The sequence below is a fragment of the Juglans microcarpa x Juglans regia genome, chromosome 2D (genome assembly GCF_004785595.1).
Source record: "Juglans microcarpa x Juglans regia isolate MS1-56 chromosome 2D, Jm3101_v1.0, whole genome shotgun sequence".
Lineage (NCBI taxonomy): Eukaryota > Viridiplantae > Streptophyta > Magnoliopsida > Fagales > Juglandaceae > Juglans > Juglans microcarpa x Juglans regia.
This window is the reverse complement of record NC_054596.1, coordinates 33,124,012-33,144,298: the sequence shown is the minus strand read 5'-3', so window position 1 is coordinate 33,144,298 and position 20,287 is coordinate 33,124,012. Positions and strand designations below refer to the sequence as shown.

General features: G+C 38.7%; 3 protein-coding genes across 3 annotated transcripts; 1 reads left to right on the top strand and 2 right to left on the bottom strand.

The window, feature by feature from the left end:
- The first annotated feature begins 1,622 nt into the window (after nt 1-1,622).
- On the top strand, nt 1,623-4,912 carry LOC121249846 (replication protein A 70 kDa DNA-binding subunit A). Its single transcript, XM_041148661.1, has 2 exons — nt 1,623-2,125; nt 2,973-4,912. Exons 1-2 carry the CDS (start codon nt 1,866-1,868, stop codon nt 4,582-4,584), a joined length of 1,872 nt encoding a protein of 623 aa, XP_041004595.1. The 5' UTR covers nt 1,623-1,865; the 3' UTR covers nt 4,585-4,912.
- A 257-nt stretch (nt 4,913-5,169) lies between these two features.
- Nucleotides 5,170-5,667, bottom strand: LOC121249848. The gene has a single exon (XM_041148662.1). The coding sequence runs from the start codon at nt 5,663-5,665 to the stop codon at nt 5,306-5,308; it is 360 nt and encodes a 119-aa protein (XP_041004596.1). The 5' UTR covers nt 5,666-5,667; the 3' UTR covers nt 5,170-5,305.
- Nucleotides 5,628-12,743, bottom strand: LOC121249845 (mechanosensitive ion channel protein 10-like). Its single transcript, XM_041148660.1, has 6 exons — nt 10,836-12,743; nt 10,619-10,742; nt 9,106-9,399; nt 8,826-9,028; nt 7,514-7,825; nt 5,628-6,537 (listed from the first exon to the last, which is right to left on the bottom strand). Exons 1-5 carry the CDS (start codon nt 12,320-12,322, stop codon nt 7,555-7,557), a joined length of 2,379 nt encoding a protein of 792 aa, XP_041004594.1. The 5' UTR covers nt 12,323-12,743; the 3' UTR covers nt 5,628-6,537; nt 7,514-7,554.
- Nucleotides 12,744-20,287: the final 7,544 nt, after the last annotated feature.

Genomic DNA, 20,287 nt, shown 5'->3' with positions numbered 1-20,287 from the left:
CTTGCCCCAGGACAAGCACTTTTACTCATTTAGGTCCAAGCACTTGTTGCTCACCCTGAGGTGCGAGCTCCCTATGCTCGTGCTCGAGCTAGCATAGAGTCGAATACTTTTGTGAGAAGTTTTGCTTGCCCTCCAGGTGGTGAGCGGTTTTGCTTGTTCATGCTCGAATGTGCAGAAATGCCTTGTTCGTGCCTAGGGAATGAGCACTTCTTCACTGTTATCACTCACCCTCCTGAATGCGAGGACTTTTGCTTATTTCTGAGCAAAGTGTGAGATATTGTTGCTAGCCCTTCATGAGAAGCACTTTGCTTGCCAAATGGCGAGTTGTTGGTTATCATCCAGGGGTGCGATCACTTTCGCTCGATTAGGTGTGAACACTTTCGCTCGAGTGAAACACACGCGCTCTCACGGTGCTGCTCACCAAAGGGGCAAGCATTGTTGCTTTTAGAGGGTATGAGTTTTGTCCTTGGAGTTCGAGTTCTCTTTGCTAGCCCTATGGACAAAGTACTCTTTGCTCGCATTCTAACCAAGTAATCTGACCAATTTAATCGGAGGTTTGATACTTATGGAGATTGGGTACACTTTAAGTGCTCTGGCTCCCACGTGACTTGACCAAGTTAATTAGACGTATGATACTTATAGAGATTAGGTATGCTTCAGTTTACATGCTCGGAAGCCGAGCTCCTACATGATCTGATCCATTCTATTTGATCAAGGGTTGGATCATATGCTCAAGATCCAAGCTCCCACGTGATCCTCCCACTAATGTAATTAGGGGCCAAGCTCCCACATGATCCGACCAGGTTATCCAACCAATTTGATCGAGGTCCAATACTTATGGAGATCGAGTATGGAGCGGAGCTTCCACGTGATCCAAGCAACTCGATCAGGGGTCAGATACATTTCAAGACTGGGGCTCCCACATGATCCCACTAATGTGATTGGGATTCGGATCACATTCTTGGGAGCCGAGCCCAGCTCTCACGTGATTCGATCAATTTGATTAGGGGTTGGATCACATGTTTGGGATCGGAGCTTCCATGTGATCCTACTTATTTGCGCTATCAAGGTGCTTCGCCAAACTATTCCTCTATAGATTCAATATTGGACGTAGTCGTGTATGAGCAATTATCTCCCATTGTATTTTCATAATATCAATTTTTAAAACATCTGTATACGAGAAACTGAGCACTTCCTCCAGCGATAGAACCACGTTGAGGTTAGAGGCCTGCCAAGAAAAAATTAATCATTATTATTTAAATTCAAATAAAATTTGATAAAAAATAATATTAATCTCAAAAAATTTAAAAACTTCTTAAAATCTTTTAAAAATATGAGAATTCTCTTCTAATCCCATCTAAAATTCTTGAGTCTTCTTTAAAGTATTTTTACATATTTTCTTAAAATTCATAATTTTTGCATTCAAAATATAAAATGAGTATACATACATAAAAAAATTTAAAAAATATACTACGAAAATTTAAAAATTAAAAACTTAAAAATATGAGTTAAAAAACATAATATACAATCTTAAAAATATTTCTTATAAATGGAAGGAATTTGAAATTAAATGAAGTCTATAAAAAATGAATAATAATTATAATATACACGTACACATGTATTGCAAGCACTCTTGTTGTTTCTTAGATCAGTATGCCCCGAAAGTAGAATTTCTGGTTCCGCGACTGCATCCTCGTACTGGTCGCTATGATATATAAATAAAACAGATCTCTCTACGGTTCTACCGTCGGGTCAGTTATTTCCTGCCCCTCCAATCCCCCGCCAATATCATCTCTCTGTCTCTCATTTCCCCATTTTTTAGGGTTAGGGCTTTCCTCTCTCCCTCTTCTACCGTGGTTCGAGCCATGCCGGTGAATCTGACGCCCAACGCTATCGCCTCCATAGAATCTGGTGATGTCAACGCCAAGCCACTGGTGCAGGTCCTGGATATCAAGCTTATTGGGAGCACGCAGGAGCGGTACCGTTTGCTGCTCTCCGACTCCGTTTCGACTCAGCACGCCATGCTGGCCACCCAGCTCAACGACCGAGTCAAGTCAGGCCGTGTCACGAAGGGCTCCGTCGTCCAGTTGATCGATTACATTTGCAGCCCCGTCCAGAACCGGAAGTTAGTATGCTTACTTATCATCCCCTATCGCCCTGGTTTAATATCTAATTAATTGATTATCGAATAAGTTGCCGTAGTTATTGCTATGGCATGAGCTGTGATTATCTACATGTGGTAGAAAAATTAGTTGTTTGTGCTTTGATTTTGTGAAATCTTCTCTTGTGAATGCTTTGAGAAGAAGAATCTTAAGCTCGAGGATATTCAGGACTTCATTTTTCAATTCTTCTAACGTATTTTTCGTTTTCGAGTAACTTAATGCATCAAAGATGCTAGACTTGTAAGTTGGGAAGCAGAATATTGTTATTGGTTGGGATTTTGTTGGTATGGGCCGCACATTTAGGTTTTGACATTAATTGCAAGTCATGGGAGCTTGAAGAAACTACACTTTAAGAAAACAAAAATTGAGAAGATTATTTTAGCTGCTACCTTAAGGTTTAAAGTCAATGATGAAAATTGCACTGTAGAGTTAGATATAAATAGAAAAGGGTTTAACAACATAAATTTAGAGAACCAGTTGAATGTTTTGTTTGATTGTTGTAACTTCTTTGATCAGACTTATTTAGCTTACTTTCATCTTTGAGTCAATGGAAGTGGGGGACAAAGGTAAGAGATTATTTATGCTCCAAACTATATGGAGGTTGGAGGGAAAAGGAAAATAGAAGTTCTAAAAGTAGTGAAACCTTTTGAACAATTGTTAAATGACTACTTGGTTGCTTTGCAATTTTATGACTATTTAGCTCAAGAATTGTTCTCTTTTGTTGATTGTCCTTTTGTGATTTCTCTCTCTCTCTCTCTCTCTCCCCTTTAAAAGTCTTGATTGAATTTTGAACTTCACTTTTTTGTGCAGAATAATTGTTGTGCTGAACATGGAAACTATTATACCAGACTGTGAGATAATTGGGAATCCAAAATCACTGACTGAATCTGGTTCAGCAGCTGAAAAACCATTGCCAAATAAGAATTTAGAGCACCCCACAAGGGTTGGTGGTAACCATTTCGGTGCCCAGAATCCTGGTAAAAATGTGCGAAGTTTCCCACCAACAGTTCAACCTCCATACCAGCCACCTCCAAATTACAGAAATCATGGTCCAATTCTGAAGAATGATGCACCAGCACGTATAATTCCTATTGCTGCTTTGAATCCTTACCAGGGTCGCTGGGCTATCAAGGCAAGAGTTACTGCAAAAGGGGACATCCGTCGTTACAACAATGCCCGGGGAGATGGGAAGGTGTTCTCTTTTGACCTCCTTGACTCTGATGGTGGAGAAATTCGTGCGACTTGCTTTAATGCCGTAGTTGACCGCTTCTATGATGCAATTGAGGTCGGTAAAGTCTATTTGATCTCAAAGGGTAGCTTAAAACCTGCACAGAAGAACTACAACCATTTGAAAAATGAGTGGGAGATATTTCTGGAGACAAGTTCGACTGTGGAGCTTTGCCCAGAGGAAGATGATTCTATACCAAAGCAGCAATTTTCCTTCAGGCCTATCAGTGAAATTGAGAGTGCTGACAACAACTCCATACTTGACATTATTGGTGTTGTGATATCTGTGAATCCGTCAGTGCCCATTCTGAGAAAGAATGGAATGGAGACTCAGAGAAGAATTTTGAATTTGAAGGATGGATCTGGCAGGAGTGTTGAGCTTACCCTTTGGGGAGAATTTTGCAACAGGGAAGGTCAAAAGCTGGAAGAGATGATCAATTCTGGGGGTTTTCCAGTATTAGTTGTCAAATCTGGGAAGGTTAATGACTTCAGTGGGAAATCGATAGGGACAATTTCTGCTACACAGCTCTTCATAAACCCAGATTTGCCTGAGGCTTCTGGCCTGAGAAATTGGTTTGATCGAGAGGGGAAAAATGCTGCTTCTGTGTCTATTTCTAGAGAAATTATGGCAGGAGGATCTAAGAATGAGATACGTAAAACAGTGTCACAGATCAAGGACGAGGGTCTTGGAAGATCAGATAAGCCTGATTGGATCACGGTGAAGGCAACCATATCTTTCATTAAAACGGATACTTTCTGTTACATGGCCTGCCCGTTGATGATTGGAGATAGACAGTGTAATAAGAAAGTTACAAAGTCAGGAAACACAAGATGGCTATGTGACAGGTGCAATCAGGAGTTTGAGGAGTGTGATTATAGATACCTTCTTCAAGCGCAAATTCAAGACCATTCGGGATTGACTTGGGTGACAGCTTTCCAGGAAACTGGGGAAGAGATCTTAGGTTGCTCGGCGAAGGAGTTGTACTTGTTGAAGTATGAAGAGCAAGATGACGAAAAGTTTGGAGGAATTATACGAAGCAGACTCTTCAGCCAGTATCTTTTCCGGCTTAAAATCAAAGAGGAACTATATGGTGATGAACAAAGGGTGAAGATTACTGTAGTTAAGGCGGATAGTGTGAGCTATTCTTCAGAGAGCAGATACACACTTGATCTGATTTCAAAGTTTACTAAATAGTGAATTGTTCCAAACCAAAGTAATTGCTTCAAGATGCAGAGGTTTTCTTTCTGCCAAGATGATTGATTACTTAGTGGACAAGCTAACACTGGAACTTAGCTTTTCTATAAATAAATATCAGCAGATACGAATTTGTATATGCCCTCTAAAGTATAAACCCAGGATGGGAACTGGTACTTCTACATACTCCAGAATTGAGTTTCATTCCTTTTCCACTTTACTTATTATAATGATTTAGCTGTCTATACGTTGTGTTGGTCTTTTAAACCTACACTGGGAATTGATGTTGAATTCAAAAAAAAAACTATATGAAGTTTTCCAATTTATACATTCTGGAGGATGATGTTAATTCACATTCAGAGTTGTCTGCTGTAATTTCATTGCATGTAGTTCACTACTGTTTACTTCTGAGGGCTTGTTGGTTCGAATTGGGATTCTATGAAACAAGCGTGCCAAATTTTGGATCTGTTGCTGACGGCAATAAATGGGACATTAGCTGGTTTTGCTATCTTTGGGAGCAATGTATGCATCAGATCTTTGTATAACTTATCTATTTGTCTCTTGGGTGAGAACTAGGAAGGAAAGTGAAATTTCAGAACTCAGTTTCCGGCCAAATTATAGCTGAAAGAATCACATATTACACATACAACACAGAAATCATCACTAGAAGTAGCATTAAACAGGCAAATGAAAATTAAATTCCATCCTTGGAATTGCTCTCTCAGCTCCTTTTCACTGGGTCAAAGTTAGAAACACCAATGACAGCACCAATAATGACAACAAGCACAACTCCGCCAGCTGCAATGCTGAGCAAGAAGTTCTTGAGCGACGGAGAGACCCCAGATGCAGCCTCAGCCACCTCCGGTATCATCATGGAAGCCGTCAGTGCAGCTGCAGTGAGCCCCGTGACTGCCTTCTCCTTCATGGAAGCCCTCACTTGAACCCTCCCACTTGATTTTGATGCAACAGCCTTTGAGTGCCTCACTGGAAGTGGCTTCATGAAGGCCTCTGAGGTTGGAACCCTCTGTCGGCTCGCATTGTTCAATGGCATTGCCATTGAGACTGCCGAAGTAGAAGCCATATTCACACTCTTTAGCTCTCTTCCTTCCCTCTCTGCACCCAACTGCTTCTTTATGTGAAAAACTATACAGATAAATTGAGTATATGGTTTTGGTATTGAGTTTTTGTTGTTGAGAGGGAATGGATGGACTAAAGAGAGGTTGTGGAGGGAGGAGGTGATGAGAGGTGAAAATATTTGTCATCTGTATCTCTATCCGACGTGGCACCTTCTCCATTCGACATCATTGGATAAGGTTATCAACAGACATGTTTGTTTGTCCCTTAGTATTGAGTTAATTAGAAAATTCCAAGGGGCAATATCTTGTATGGGAAACTGTATCCTTAATTGATGTTCTGATTTCTTAGGAGTCAGAGAATCGACCAAAGAGGAAGAGTCTGGTGAGTTGAGTTGTATGTATGATCTACACTGTATTTATATACCAATTGGCTAAACTTCCCCAAGAGGAATATGGTTTATTTTGTTGGCCTTCAAAGGAATTAGAAAGGTGGAAATACTTTGTGTTTAGCCTTGGGGAATGGCAGTCTAAGCAGCTTAAAATAGTGGGACTTTCTCCATTAAGGCTGTGTTTGCTTCGATGTAAAATAAGGAAAATTAAAAGAAAAATGTGTTCAAATGAAAATATTTTTCCCAAAATTATTTTTCAATAACTCAATCACATCAATGCTCTTTTCCTTTCATCAGGCCAGAGAGCAGTTTTTATTCGTTTTACTTAAAGTAAAGTAAAAACTGAGATCCAGCTTGAATCATCTTACTTGAGATGAATTGCCGCAAACCAACGGAAGGGGAAAAAATAATAATAATAATAAATTAAAAAAAAAATTGCTCTTTGCTTTACAAAATAATGAAACGTTCTGCATCCTCCTCATTTGCACCTGTTCTCAACAAAGGGAAGAAGAAACATTTAAAATTAGTAACAAACATACAAGTTCATTAATCCAAAAATTTTAGTGATGACATTTACTTAGAAAATCTTGCAAAGATTAACTTGTAAATCTACTTTCAAATTTTAACATATGGCCATCATGAGAGTAATAAGAATTTGTACACTATGCCATGTTGATTTTTGAAGGGGTTCGACTTACTTTGTTCATGATTAAGTCTTGAATCTAGAGTACTTTGGATTATTGGATTGTTTTGCCTTTGTATTCTTCCACATCTATTGTGAACTTTATTTTTCGATATGTTCGTAGAGTTTATTAACCTCCTACATACTCGTTTGGGGAGTGAGATGAGATGAAAATTTTGTAAATAGTAATAAGATAGTTTGTGAATAGTAGTAAGATAGTTTGAATTGAGTATAGTTTGTGAATAGTAGTAAGATAGTTTGAATTGAGTATTTTTTGGGTTCTAGAAAAGGAGAGAGAAAAAGTTGAATAAAAAATATTATAAAGTTAAAATATTGTTAGAATATAGTCTTATAATATTATTTTTGTTTGAAAATTTGAAAAAGTTGAATTGTTTTTTATTTTTTGTTTGAAAGTTTGGGAAAGTTGTAATGATTAGTTTGAAAAAGTTGTGATGATTAGTTTGAAAATTTTGTATTTGAATTATGTTTGGGAATGAGATGAGATGAGAGATGAGAATTTTGGGATGAGATCTATTTCCAAACAACTAAGTCTTAGCTTCAGGAGTTGTTCATGTTGATTTCATATATACCACAGGACTTTTCTCAGTTTAATAAAATTGCTACTTTTTTATCAAGAAAAAAATGTAAATCATCCACAGCCATGGAATATTTTCCCCCGAATTAGTGACTCTACTTGTTCTTATCCCGGGTATCAGAAATTTTGAAACTCCGATGCAAGTAACCACGCATGCCAAGCTAAGAAAATCAGAGCAGAAACTCACCTACTTGCAGCAGAGGAATGATTTTGCACAAAGAGAGATGATCACCGCACAGGTTGAAATGCTGGGGGGGCTGTCCCAACATATCTGAGGAGAACTTCTTGAGGCAGCAGTTGATATTTAATACCAAGCTCCTCAAAAATTCTCTTCAGCTCTAAGACAAGTTCAGATCTCCGGCTGCTCTTATCCCCATAGTTCTGAAAGTTTATGGTGTGTGTGACATACAGACCCATTCTCATCTTGTTTACATCCTCAATCTCCTTAACCAACACACTGTGGCCAGGACGCCAGTGTTGAGGCTTGCTCTCCAAGTACCTGAATTTTCAGGAAAGCCATCTCTATTAAATGAAGTACCTAAATAATACCAGAAATGGAAACAAAACATGATTCAGAAATTGAGCTGCACTAACAGTATTGAAAAATCATTAGCTCGTCATTATAGTTGGCTGATCTAAAAGACTCTGCTACCAATGACTCCTCCTACTTGCTAGACAATGCAGAGGACATACCCTTCATACTGCTAACACGGTAATATTTGATATGCGAGAGAAATTAAAATCTTACCATGTTAGTGGATGGAGGGTGTGCTCCATACTGGCTTACAAATATAATTTTTCCTTCTCAACATATTATAAACAGGAAGATGAGCACCCACTTCACAAAAAGAAGGATTGCCATAATATAGAAGGTAAAAGGAGGAGAAACCATAAATAAATTACTCTTGCTCGAAATTAATTTTTCTATGTTCCAGACCCAAGAGAACCCACTTATGCATGCTTTAATACCAGTGTTATCAGAAACTTGCTCAACCACTGGTTAAAGTGAAAAGACCATGAACCCAACTCTAAATTTGAATTATACTGTCCAAGCAATCAATCAGGATAAAACCACGAAAAACAGCGGAATTTTTAGCAATCCATCTAACCTTCACAGTTTAATTCAGTCATATGGTCCGTATCTATCAATGAATACAAATTTATGTTACATATATATGTACATATGAAGCATTTCTTTATTGAAGCACATTTGAAAAACGTTATGAATCTTAAACCTATCTTTTAGCAATGTTATTACAAACACGAAATATCCAAATACTTTGTTTTTGAACCCGCAGCTCAACCAACTGTTAAACCAGTGAACCAATATATTGACTCCTTGGATAGTTCAATCCAAGATTCAGTTTTGATAGCTATGCAATCTGTATGCAGAATAATCATTTTTTAAGCATATGCCAGCTGCCAATTTCTGGCAGTCTGTATGTAGAAGAATCAAGCATGATAATGCAGCATACTTAAAGACAATTGGAGCAACTTACACTTTTATTTTTGCTTTGAAAGCTCCAATACTCTCAATTGAAGTAGATACATCAATAGCAAATTCGACAGAATCACTCATTTCAGGGCTCCTATAAAAGTTGCTGATGGGTTTGGTAGCCAGAACTGAATTTGGATAGATTATTTTCTCATTGTCATATCTCAAGAGGATTGTCGTCATAATGTTCACTTCTTCAACAACCATCTGTGAGACATTAATGTGTAAGGCAAAGTGACCAAGATCTAATAGAATTTGTTTTGTTCTCAGGATTAGGGAGTTACCTGCACTCCATCAACAACAATACGATCCCCTACATCAAATGGGTGCATCACAAATACAAATATGATGGCTTCAAACACAGTCTTGGCAGTGTTACCAAATACAAACGCCAAAACAAGAAGTTGAGATGAAATGAAGACGAGAATTTGGGTTGTTAAAAATCCCATCAATAGTAACCACACAATGAGGGCCACAATAAGCACAATGGCTGAAACAAGCTTGTTCAATTCGTCTATGGCTGTTTTCGTATCATTCAAGGAATGTAACAGTGATTTGCGTTCTAGGTAAACATTCACCTGCAAACAAGAATGATGTTTTAAGAGCCACGATTGAAATTTTTCCACGAGTTTCAATTTGATTATTGTGAAATAGAATACAAGCATCAAGCTCTTAATGATGCTCACAACCTGTAAAATATGAAGTCACATTGGAGGGTAGGGTCTGAGTTACAACCACAAGTGCCTAAGAACTTGATGGACAAAAATACTCAAATGAATTTTTGGAGCTATATACTCAAATGAATTTTTGGAGCTATACAAGGATACCGTTTGGTGTATTTGGATAAATGTAAAATACTTTGACTTTATCTATAATTATTTTGAGTTTATCTAGAAGTTATTAGGAAGTGTTTTAGATAAGTCAAGAGTGTGAAAATCAAGTTACAAGGGTTTTGTAATTATCTAGAGAAGAGTTTGAATGGGAAACTGCTATTGCTGAGAAGATTAAGTGCCAGGTGTCAGCATCCCGTTAGAAGAGTCCCTTGCGACAGAGTCACTCTCTGTCAACAGAATCTTACTGCAATTCAAACAGCTTTCATATTGTTTATTTAATGGATCCTATTGATTAGGATCTGTATAGATTCAGTTCTGGATATTTTTTAGAGCACTTTCCAGAATATATTTTGATGAGAAAATTTTTTGTAGAATTTTCATATTGTTTCTCTTAAAGAGTGTGATCGTTGATTCAAGATTGAGATAGCATAATCGTGATTAAGCCACTGGAGTTCCAAGAGAAAAGTCAATGTTTAAAGATCGTCAAAGGTTCTAGTTGTCGTTGCTACTGCAGTAGAGACAAACGGGTCGTTTGTCTGGTCAAGTAAAAGTGTCAATTAACAAAAGTTTTGTAATTGAAACTTGTTTGTAACTGATTTTCAAATAATAAAATTAATTTTTCTGAGTTTGGCTGTCCCGTAGGGTTTTATGATTTTATCTTTAAAGGATTTTCTTTCGTTACCAATCTTGGTGTTTTGCAATTTATTTACTTTATGTTATTGCTTTATTATTAAATAACTGCATGATTGACAACTAACCAATTTGTTGAGTGAATTGGTAGAACATTGTGCTACTATACAAGGATACTTAGGTAATTTCAAAAGATTTGTACACACAACTCCGAAATGACGTCAGCATGCACATAATCATCAAGAGGTGTATAAGGAGAAATTAAACAATCTCAAATATCATTAGGAAGGACCCTGTAGAGTGATATGAAAAACAAATTTGATAAAGAACTTACCAGCCAGTTCTTTAAATTTTTTCTCTTGATCTTTCCTGTTTCCACTGCTCCTTGAATCAGTGGTAGCATATTATCCACCTCCTCCTTTTTCATGAAGCGCAAGAGGTCCTCCTCATCAATGTACCTGTAGACAACAATTTCAACAGTGAAAATAAAATCTTGGGTGGGGGGAAGCGGGCAGAAAATTGTAGAAGCTTTCAGAAAATGACATTCTCACTTGCTTCCAGGCTTAGCCACATTATTGAAAATCCGATAAGCAGCGGCCTTTGCTTCCCACTCACTAGTGATCTCCTCGTCTTTCTGCTCACCCTCATCATCATCCACACTATCAAGTGTGTTTGAGATGGTAGTAAGTCCAGAACCCCTTATGACACTAATCAACCCTTTCATGGTCCAAGCAGAAACTTTCTCTTGTTTCATTTTCTTGAGCTTGTCTACATCAATCACCTCTTCTTTTCCCCCTTCTTTTCCCTCATTTTTTTCTTTCTTCAAGTTCGTGAAACTCAAACGCCCCGAACTTGCCGAGCACCCAACTTTTTCTGCTATCTCCATCAAAGGAGGTCCCGAAAGGGTCCTAAGAATATACTGATGAAATATCGATACTTGAATCCGGTCAAAGAATCTCGCGCTTTGGAAAGAAATACCCAGTAACTTCACTAACAGACTCTTTCCAAGCCATATAGCTGCCCCAATAACGCAAGCAGCAAGAGACCTGGTAATATAATTCAGAACTCGAGAAGTTTCCTCGGATCTCTCTACTCCCCTGTCGAACAACAATCCCCATGCTAATAGAACTAAACTCAACCAAATGAAAATCTGGGCATTCCTCTGCAACCCGTACACAAAATACAAAACCTTTTTTTTAAGCAAGAAGTTCATTTCAATCAAGAAAACCAAAACATTAATGAACCATTGAGTGACCAATCTACCACAGAAGATTACCAACACCAGCACACCCCATTTCCACAAATACAGATCCCAAAGCTCACCGTTTTGCAATTTCTCAATAGTTAAGCTCGCAATCAAAAACCCCATGATACACACAAATGCAGTCCACTCGAGCAAAACCGTCGTTTTAAGCTTCTTACCCATTTTCTCGCCCACTTTAAGATTGGCCGACTTGTAAACTTCCTCATCATCTTCCTCCTCTGGTCCCGGCGACCCGATCAACGGCGTTCTGGGAGTGATCGGTGCCGATTTCAAGGTATCCCTTGGAGTAGTAGCACTGACTTTGTGACTTGGGGAAGCCACATTCGGCGAGTTCCGATTGGAGAAAGTTGCATCCGCTTTCTTCGAGTCTAAATTGGCCTTGCCAGCATACGCTGGCTCCACCAATCTCGACTTGGGCTTGGAGAAAGCCGACCGCGCAAGCGATTTTCTATGCATCAAGGTGTCCGTTGGGATCTTCGGAGGCTTGAGAATCGGACTCGGTAAAGGAGAAGACGGGCTTGTAAATGTGGACATTTGAACTCGGTTCTTAAGGTCGTCGAGCTCTTTTGGCTCAACATTTGTATCACTAACCCGTTTCGGCGAAGACCCAAGCGGAGAATTCCTTGAGAAAGAGTAGGTGCTGCTTTCGCTAAATGCAGAGCCTTTGGAATCTCTGCTTTCTTTCCTCGTAACGTAAGTTTCTTCGGTACCCCGAATCTGCAAAACAATCTCGTTTGTTCCTTTCTTCTCCACCACGCCTTTTCCTCCTTCCATGTAAAGAGTTTTCCCTGCCCGGTACTGTTGCAAGTTCTAATATTTTTATGCCCAGAATTCCAGTCCCTGAGCTTCTTTATTTCAATTTTCCCGAAGACGAAGGGAATTTTCCTTTCCCCGAATACAACAGAACAAAAAACAGGGGAAAAAGTCTCAAATCCTGGACTACAAGAAGTTAAGAGGAAGCATAATGGCCTGGATGGCTTGGGTAGCTGAAAAGAGGAGCAGACTTGTTTATGGAGTAAACAGCTTCAGGTGCGGTCACAGACTCCCAACGCAGTGTTATTTAACTTATAATATAAAAGAAAGAAAGAAAACGTGGGCTGAGTTTGGCGCCCAAAATAGTTGACTGAAACACAGGTACGGAAGAATATCTGCAGTCTGCACTGTCTTCTTGCCAACCTCCACCTCCTCCATGAACAAGTGTTCTCAACTTTTGAGCTATTCAAATTAAGAAATAAATAAAAAAAAAAAATGTATCATTTCTAATTAAGTTTTGCATTACATTAATCACTATTTATTTTCAAATTCTATATTAATAACTTTCTTTTATTTTTTAAATAAGACGTGGGATAGGGAATAGTAATTAATAAAAATAATTATTTTTTCTAATTATTAAGAGAGATTAGGGATATTTATATAGATTATCTCCATAATAATATTTACATAATATTTTGATATTATTCAAAATTTATTTTTAATAAATACTGTAATACCTATCTATTTTATCTTTGTCTCAAAAAAACTTCAAATTCAAGCAAAAACTCCAAATTATAGTCAAATTTTGAGACATTGTTTCTTAGAGTTGGATCAATTAATGTGATCTAACGTCCAGCTAATAAGGATTGCTACTTTTGTAGTTATTGTTACCCTAAAGGTCCAAAATATCAACATCTAAATATAGCATTTTAGTTTCGTTGTCAATATCCTCGTCATAGTTTTATATCTTCGTCAAATTATTACAACTTTGTATGCATTATTAAAGAGTTCCTTTGAAAAAAAATTCTTATTCTATTATTAGATCGATGTCTAAAGTATATTTATATTATTTATATAATAAAATTTTATTTTTTTAAAATTTATTTTTAAAATCAAATTATTTTATATAAACACTTTATTAAGATCCCGTTTAGATACAGAAACGGTTTCATATCATCTCATCATTACTATTTTATAAAATTCTCACATAAAATATAATAAATAATTTAACTTTTTCAAAATTTAAAATAATAATAATATTAAAAAATAATATTCTAATAATATTTTATTTAACTTTTAATTTTCATCTAAAACCATCTTATCTCATTATGTGAACAGAACCTAAGTTTGCTTTACACACCGAATTGTTTCTATTCATATAGATGCTAATTTTACAAGGATAAAAACATGTTTGTGCTTGGAGCATGTGAAAATAAAAATTAAAAACGTGTGGCTGCGGACCTGTTTTGGCCATGACTTTTTTTAAAATTAAATAATGTTGGAGCATGTGAAAATAAATGTTAAATAATGAACATGCTTTTGAAATGTTGAGGTGGGGCCAATGTACAAGTATTGCTTTGTAATATCTAGTTGGACATATGAATTCATGAATTATAAATCATCATATCATAGAGCTGCTCAATTATTGCATTCCCTAAACAATTTCTTTTAGGATCATCTTGAACAACATCCAAACTTCTACTTCTTTCTTCCCAAAAATGGAAGCTAGCTAGACGTTTTTAAATCTTTGAGAAATTTTTTAGAGATGGTTTTTGTGAAAATAAATGTTTTAATCATAAAAAAAAATTATAAAAATAAATTCACAAACTGACATGATTTGATATAAAATATTTGATTGTAAATATACTTTTATTACAAAATAGATCTAATATATCTCATATGAAATAATGTCACTTTATTAGTATAGTTTTGTGAGCCTCTCTTTGTCAAAACACAAAATTTGTTTTAGATATGTTTTATTATAATTGGAAAAGGTAGTGGAGTTTATTGAAATGATATTTAGAGAACTTTTTTTAGTTCTTTTGAATGTTTAGATTTTTTTTTTTTTTCTCAAGTCACGAAAAGACATGTAAGTAGATGAAAATGATTTTTGATTGATGAAATCATTGTGTAGATGATGAAGAATATTTGCATCACAAATTAAGAGGTCTATCATCCTTTCACTATATATATATATAATATAATATTAAAATATTTTAATCACAAAAATATTATAAAAAAATAAAATAATATTACTGTATATTTTTCCACTTTGAATACATTCTTTGGGTGGTGTTACTCCCACCGTTGGGAGCTCCTGCTAGTTGTTTTCTGCTTTTTTTATTTTTTTTTCATGTATTTTTTAACAATTGTAATGTGGCGCCCCCAATCTCCCTTATATAAATACACAGGGATCGAGACGCCAGGATGGTGACAACACGGTCACGCATCCCAACGAAGTGCCAGTGTGTGTACATGCAACAGTGTTCAAATAAAATAACGCAGCGGATAGTCAACTAAGTACCAGAATTTAATTACAATCAAACATCAGTAAAGATTTAAATAGCAGTTATACAGTCATCCATAAAATAATTTACAATAGTTTTAAAAGCTACAAACGAGTGATCCCAGATCACTCCTCAGGCGGAGCCGTCTCCTCAGGCTCGCCCTCCTCCTCCTCATCAGCATCAAAATCTGCGACACCACAAAATGGTCTCGCAGGTAAGTATAACCCAAACAACAACGTAATACAAAATGCATTAAATGCAACTAACATGCATGCACATGAAAACATGCATTTTTTCCACAAAACATCATTTTTCCGAAAATGATAAATTCCAACACACACCAAAATTTCATTTTGATCCAAATTATCCGTAAAACATTTTTCCAGAAAATGATTTACCCAAAAATCAACTCGCACTATTTTCCCAGAAAATAGTGCATTAATACCAAATGCACCATGCATTATTTCCATATGCACCATGGTCTCCCCTATGGACCATCCGCACGTCCTGGCTTCGCAGCGGTGCTCAGTTCCGCGCCAAGCGCGTACATGGCCAAGCACCCACACTACGCAACGAGCGATGCCCAGTTCCGCGCCCAGCGCGTACGTGGCCAGACATCCTCTAGTCCCCGCCAGCAGAAGGACCACGGAGTCGGCACGAGACCATCTCGTCCGATCCCATTGTCGCCCGGCGACAATCCAGGGGACGTTACTCAGTATATTCTGCTCCCGAGTAACCAGAGGAGCTCCACCGAGTTAATGCCCCATCTCGGCTTGGGGTTGTGATACACACGCACCAAAAATATTCACACATAAAATCATAGCTTTTCAAAACACATGAACATGAATGCAATACACGAAAACCCAGTTTTCTTTTACAAACATGATCATGCATAAAATGATGAAATGCACATGTACCAACACAACATCCAAACCAACAAATACCAATCCAATCAAATCCAACCAAACAACTCCAATCACAAATCCATCCGACCCCCGAACTCCTCGGACTCAGTCCGGCATGCCAAAAATACAGTGAAATGGATTAGTGCAAAAATACATTTAAATTACGAAAGTTCTTTGGAGAAATACTTACAGTGCAATATAATAATTTTCTGAGGATCACGAAGTTGAAAAAGGCGACGTTTGAGCAACACCACAGTGTAAAATACACTGTGGCCGTGGGTCACAATTACCAACTTTTCAACGAGGACAAACGAAGACCTAAGATTGATAGGGTAGGGCCTAGGGAGGTCGGTGAAGCTAGTGGTGGTGGTGGTTTGCCGTGGGTGGCGGCGCAAGGGGTGGTTTTAGGCCAAAAAAGTGCAAATCGGAGATGGACTTGGTGGGGCTTCACCGGTGACGGATCGGAGCTGGGGTTGGGTCCAATGGGTTGCCAAGAGGCCGGGGATGAAGTGGTAGGAAGATGGTGGCCGGAGGTAGCGCGACGGCGGCGCAATGGAGGAAAGTGTGCCGCGGCGTCGTGGGTTTCGTGGGTTTCGTGCAGGCTAACGGCGGCACGAACAGCGGTGATATTGGTGGGGTAGGACGGCCGGCGGCTGGGGAATCTAATGGGCTGGGCGGTGGCGACCACCGCCGGCGGACGGCGGCACTGGGAGTGGACGATGGAACGGGCGGAGGAGAGGAGAGGAGAGAGAGATCGCGCGGGAGAAGAAAAAAAAATAAGGAGAAAAAGAAAAAAGAGGAAAAGAAAAGGAGAGGAAAGAAAAAGAGGGAAAAAGAAATGAGGTCCAATCCTCATAACTTGGGTCACGAAAATGATCCAACGGAAACGATTTTGAAACTACAAGTTAAATAAAATAATTTAAACGTAATGGTAAAGTCAAATTGAAATAATTAAATCCCACGGTAATTAATTTAAATATTAAAAGCAATTTAAATGCATAATAATAAATAAATATTTGGAAAGCACATAAAAATAATTTTCACCAAATAAAAATCATAGAAATAAACTCACTAAAATCCAACCAATTTTAAAATAAGAGAAATTATTTTAATTACATAAAAATAATTCCTTCAGTAAAAATACACTAAAATACGGGGTGTTACATCCTCCCCCCCTTAAAAAAAATTTCGTCCACGAAATTGGCAAGGTCAAATATTGCACCAAGACAAGATCAAGATTCAACCAAGAGAATACTTAGAACATACCGTCAAAATCAATCAAACAAGTATGGATATTGCTCCCTCATGTCGGCCTCTCTCTCCCAAGAGAAATCTTGAGCCAACGGATCACCCCATGCCACTTTCACCATAGGTATTATCTTGGACCTTAACTCTTGCTCTTTCCAATCTACGATCTGGGTCGGGGCAACTTCATAAGTAAGGTTGGGCCGCAGTTGAATGCGTTCGGGATCCACAAAACGTGGCTCTTGCTGTCCAAAACTCCTCTTCAATGAGGACACATGAAACACGTCATGAACATCTCCAAAATAATCTGGCAAGGCAACTCTATAAGCAACAAGCCCAACCTTCTCTACGATCTGAAAAGGGCCAATGTATCTTGGACTAAGCTTTCCTTTCTTACCAAAGCGCTTAACGCCTTTCATAGGAGAGACTTTAAGATAAACCCAATCTCCTTCTTCAAAGGATAAGTCTCTTCTTCTTGTATCTGCATAACTTTTCTGGCGACTTTGCGCTTCAGTCATCTTCTTCCTGATAAACTGAACTTGATCCTTCATTTCTTGAATTAACTCAGGCCCAAGCAATTTGTTCTCGCCAACTTCATCCCAACATAAAGGCGATCTGCACTTCCGTCCATATAAGGCTTCATACGGGGCCATCTGGATGGAGGAATGAAAACTGTTATTATAAGAGAACTCAATAAGTGGTAAGTGATTCTCCCAACTTCCCTGGAATTCCATGACACAAGACCGCAACATATCCTCCAGAGTCTGAATAGTACGCTCTGATTGGCCGTCTGTTTGGGGGTGATACGCCGAACTAAACTTCAATTTAGTGCCTAATGCCGCCTGCAAACTCTTCCAGAAATGGGACGTGAATCGCGGGTCCCGATCTGACACAATACTCTTGGGTATTCCATGCAAACGCACTATCTCCTTGACATATAACCGAGTCAACTTACCCAACGAGTCAGTATTATTAACAGGCAAGAAATGGGCACTCTTGGTCAACCGATCCACAATCACCCAAATGGAGTTCTTCCCACTAGGAGTCCTCGGCAACCCTACCACAAAATCCATAGAAATATCATCCCACTTCCATTCCGGAATAGGGAGAGGTTGGAGTCTACCAGCAGGTCTCTGATGTTCAGCCTTCACCTGTCGGCATGTGTCACATTTCTCAATAAACAGGGCGATGTCCGACTTCATTCCTTCCCACCAGAAATTCTTCTTTAAATCCCTATACATCTTTGTGCTTCCTGGATGAACCGAATAAGGAGCTGCATGAGCTTCTGCTAAAATTCGCTCTTTAAATTCAGAGTCTCGGGGAATCACTCTACGATCCCGAAACCTAAGAATGCCATCCTTATCCAAGCTGTAATGCAAGGGTCCTCTAGACTTTCTGACTCTTTTCCTGATAGCCAACAGATTAGGGTCCTTTCTTTGAAGAGTCTTTAATTCATCAAAATCCACTACTCGGACATCCAAGACTGAAGATAATAATTCTTCTTGCTGTGAACTCTCGATAAGAAGTCTCCTCATTCCACAAAGGAGAGAGTCCACATCTGAAGATTCCGCTTCATCCACTTGTTGTGACTTCCTACTCAAGGCATCAGCGACTAAATTTGCCTTTCCTGGATGATACTTGATTTCACACTGATAGTCGCTAATTAGCTCTAACCACCGTCTCTGCCTCATGTTTAGATTCTTCTGAGTAAACAGATGCTTCAAACTCTTGTGATCAGTATAAACTTCACAGGCTTCGCCATACAGATAATGCCGCCAGATCTTAAGCGCAAAAACTATTGCCGCCAACTCCAAATCATGCGTGGGATAATTCCTTTCATGAATCTTCAGCTGACGAGATGCATAAGCAACAACCCGTCCCTCTTGCATAAGAACGCATCCCAACCCGAATTTGGATGCATCACTGAAAATCACAAATGGCTTGTGTGGCTCCGGAAGTGCCAAAATAGGTGCCGTTGTCAATCTTCTCTTCAACTCTTGAAAACTTCTCTCACATTTGTCAGACCATACAAACTCAGTATTCTTCCTAGTCAAGGCAGTGAGAGGTCCTGATAGCCGAGAAAAACCTTCCACAAATCTTCGATAGTAACCGGCAAGTCCCAAGAAACTTCGTATCTCACGAACTGTTGAAGGGCGAGGCCACGACAAAACAGCTTCTACTTTACTAGGATCTACAGCCACCCCCTCTTGAGAAAATCACATGTCCAAGAAACTTAACTTCTTCTAACCAGAATTCACACTTGCTCAACTTAGCGTACAATTGATGTTCTCTTAATTTCCCAAGTGCCAGGCGAAGGTGACAAGCATGCTCTTCCAAATCTCGAGAATAAATCAAAATGTCGTCGAGAAACACCACCACAAAAGAATCCAAGAAAGGCCGAAACACCCTATTCATTAAATCCATAAAAGCAGCAGGGGCATTAGCTAACCCAAAAGACATCACCTTAAATTCATAATGCCCATACCTCGTCCTGAAAGCAGTCTTGGGCACGTCCTTATCTCTTATTCTCAACTGATAGTACCCTGACCTCAAATCAATCTTCGAAAAGATAGCCGCTCCCTGAAGTTGGTCAAACAAATCATCAATTCTTGGTAGAGGATACTTGTTCTTAATAGTCACTTTGTTAAGCTCCCGATAATCTATACACATTCAGAGAGTACCATCTTTCTTCTTGACAAACAACACGGGCGCTCCCCACGGTGAAGTACTAGGCTGAATAAATCCCTTGTCGACCATTTCTTGCAATTGAGTCTTCAACTCTTTTAATTCAGCCGGTGCCATGCGATAAGGTGCTTTATGCACAGGAGCCGCACCAGGTTCCAAATCAATAACAAATTCCATATCGCGAACGGGAGGCAATCCGGGCAAATCATCTACAAACACATCAGGAAACTCGCCCACAACTGGAATATCTACTAACGACTTCTTCTCAGATGACGTAGACTCAACTTGGACCAAAAAAGCATCTGCTCCACGAGCTATATCTCTCCTAGCTTGAATTGCTGATATAATTGTTGGTTTTGCCTTCAACTTACTTCCCGCGAATTCCACATAATCATCATCCGAGAGTTGAAAACCAATTACCCGACTTCTACAATCAATATTTGCTGAATATCGATATAGCCAGTCCATTCCCAAAATTATATCAAATCCCAGTAACTTGAATACAATCAAATCTGCATCCAGCGTCCTCCCTCCAAAATCCAAAGGACAGCCCAAAGCAACTTTAGAGCACCACACCATTTCACCATTTGGAAGTGCCACTACTAGAGTTTGCGATAAAGGCTCCGTGACCAGATTACACATCC

Coding starts and splice junctions, on each gene's coding strand:
- LOC121249846 (XM_041148661.1), top strand. CDS start 1,866: ATGCCGGTGAATCTGACGCCCAACGCTATCGCCTCCATAGAATCTGGT. Junction 2,126..2,972: donor AGCCCCGTCCAGAACCGGAA/GTTAGTATGCTT, acceptor TTTTTTGTGCAG/AATAATTGTTGTGCTGAACA.
- LOC121249848 (XM_041148662.1), bottom strand. CDS start 5,665: ATGGCTTCTACTTCGGCAGTCTCAATGGCAATGCCATTGAACAATGCG.
- LOC121249845 (XM_041148660.1), bottom strand. CDS start 12,322: ATGGAAGGAGGAAAAGGCGTGGTGGAGAAGAAAGGAACAAACGAGATT. Junction 9,029..9,105: donor TTGTTGTTGATGGAGTGCAG/GTAACTCCCTAA, acceptor AATGTCTCACAG/ATGGTTGTTGAAGAAGTGAA. Junction 7,826..8,825: donor TTCAAAGCAAAAATAAAAGT/GTAAGTTGCTCC, acceptor CTGAAAATTCAG/GTACTTGGAGAGCAAGCCTC.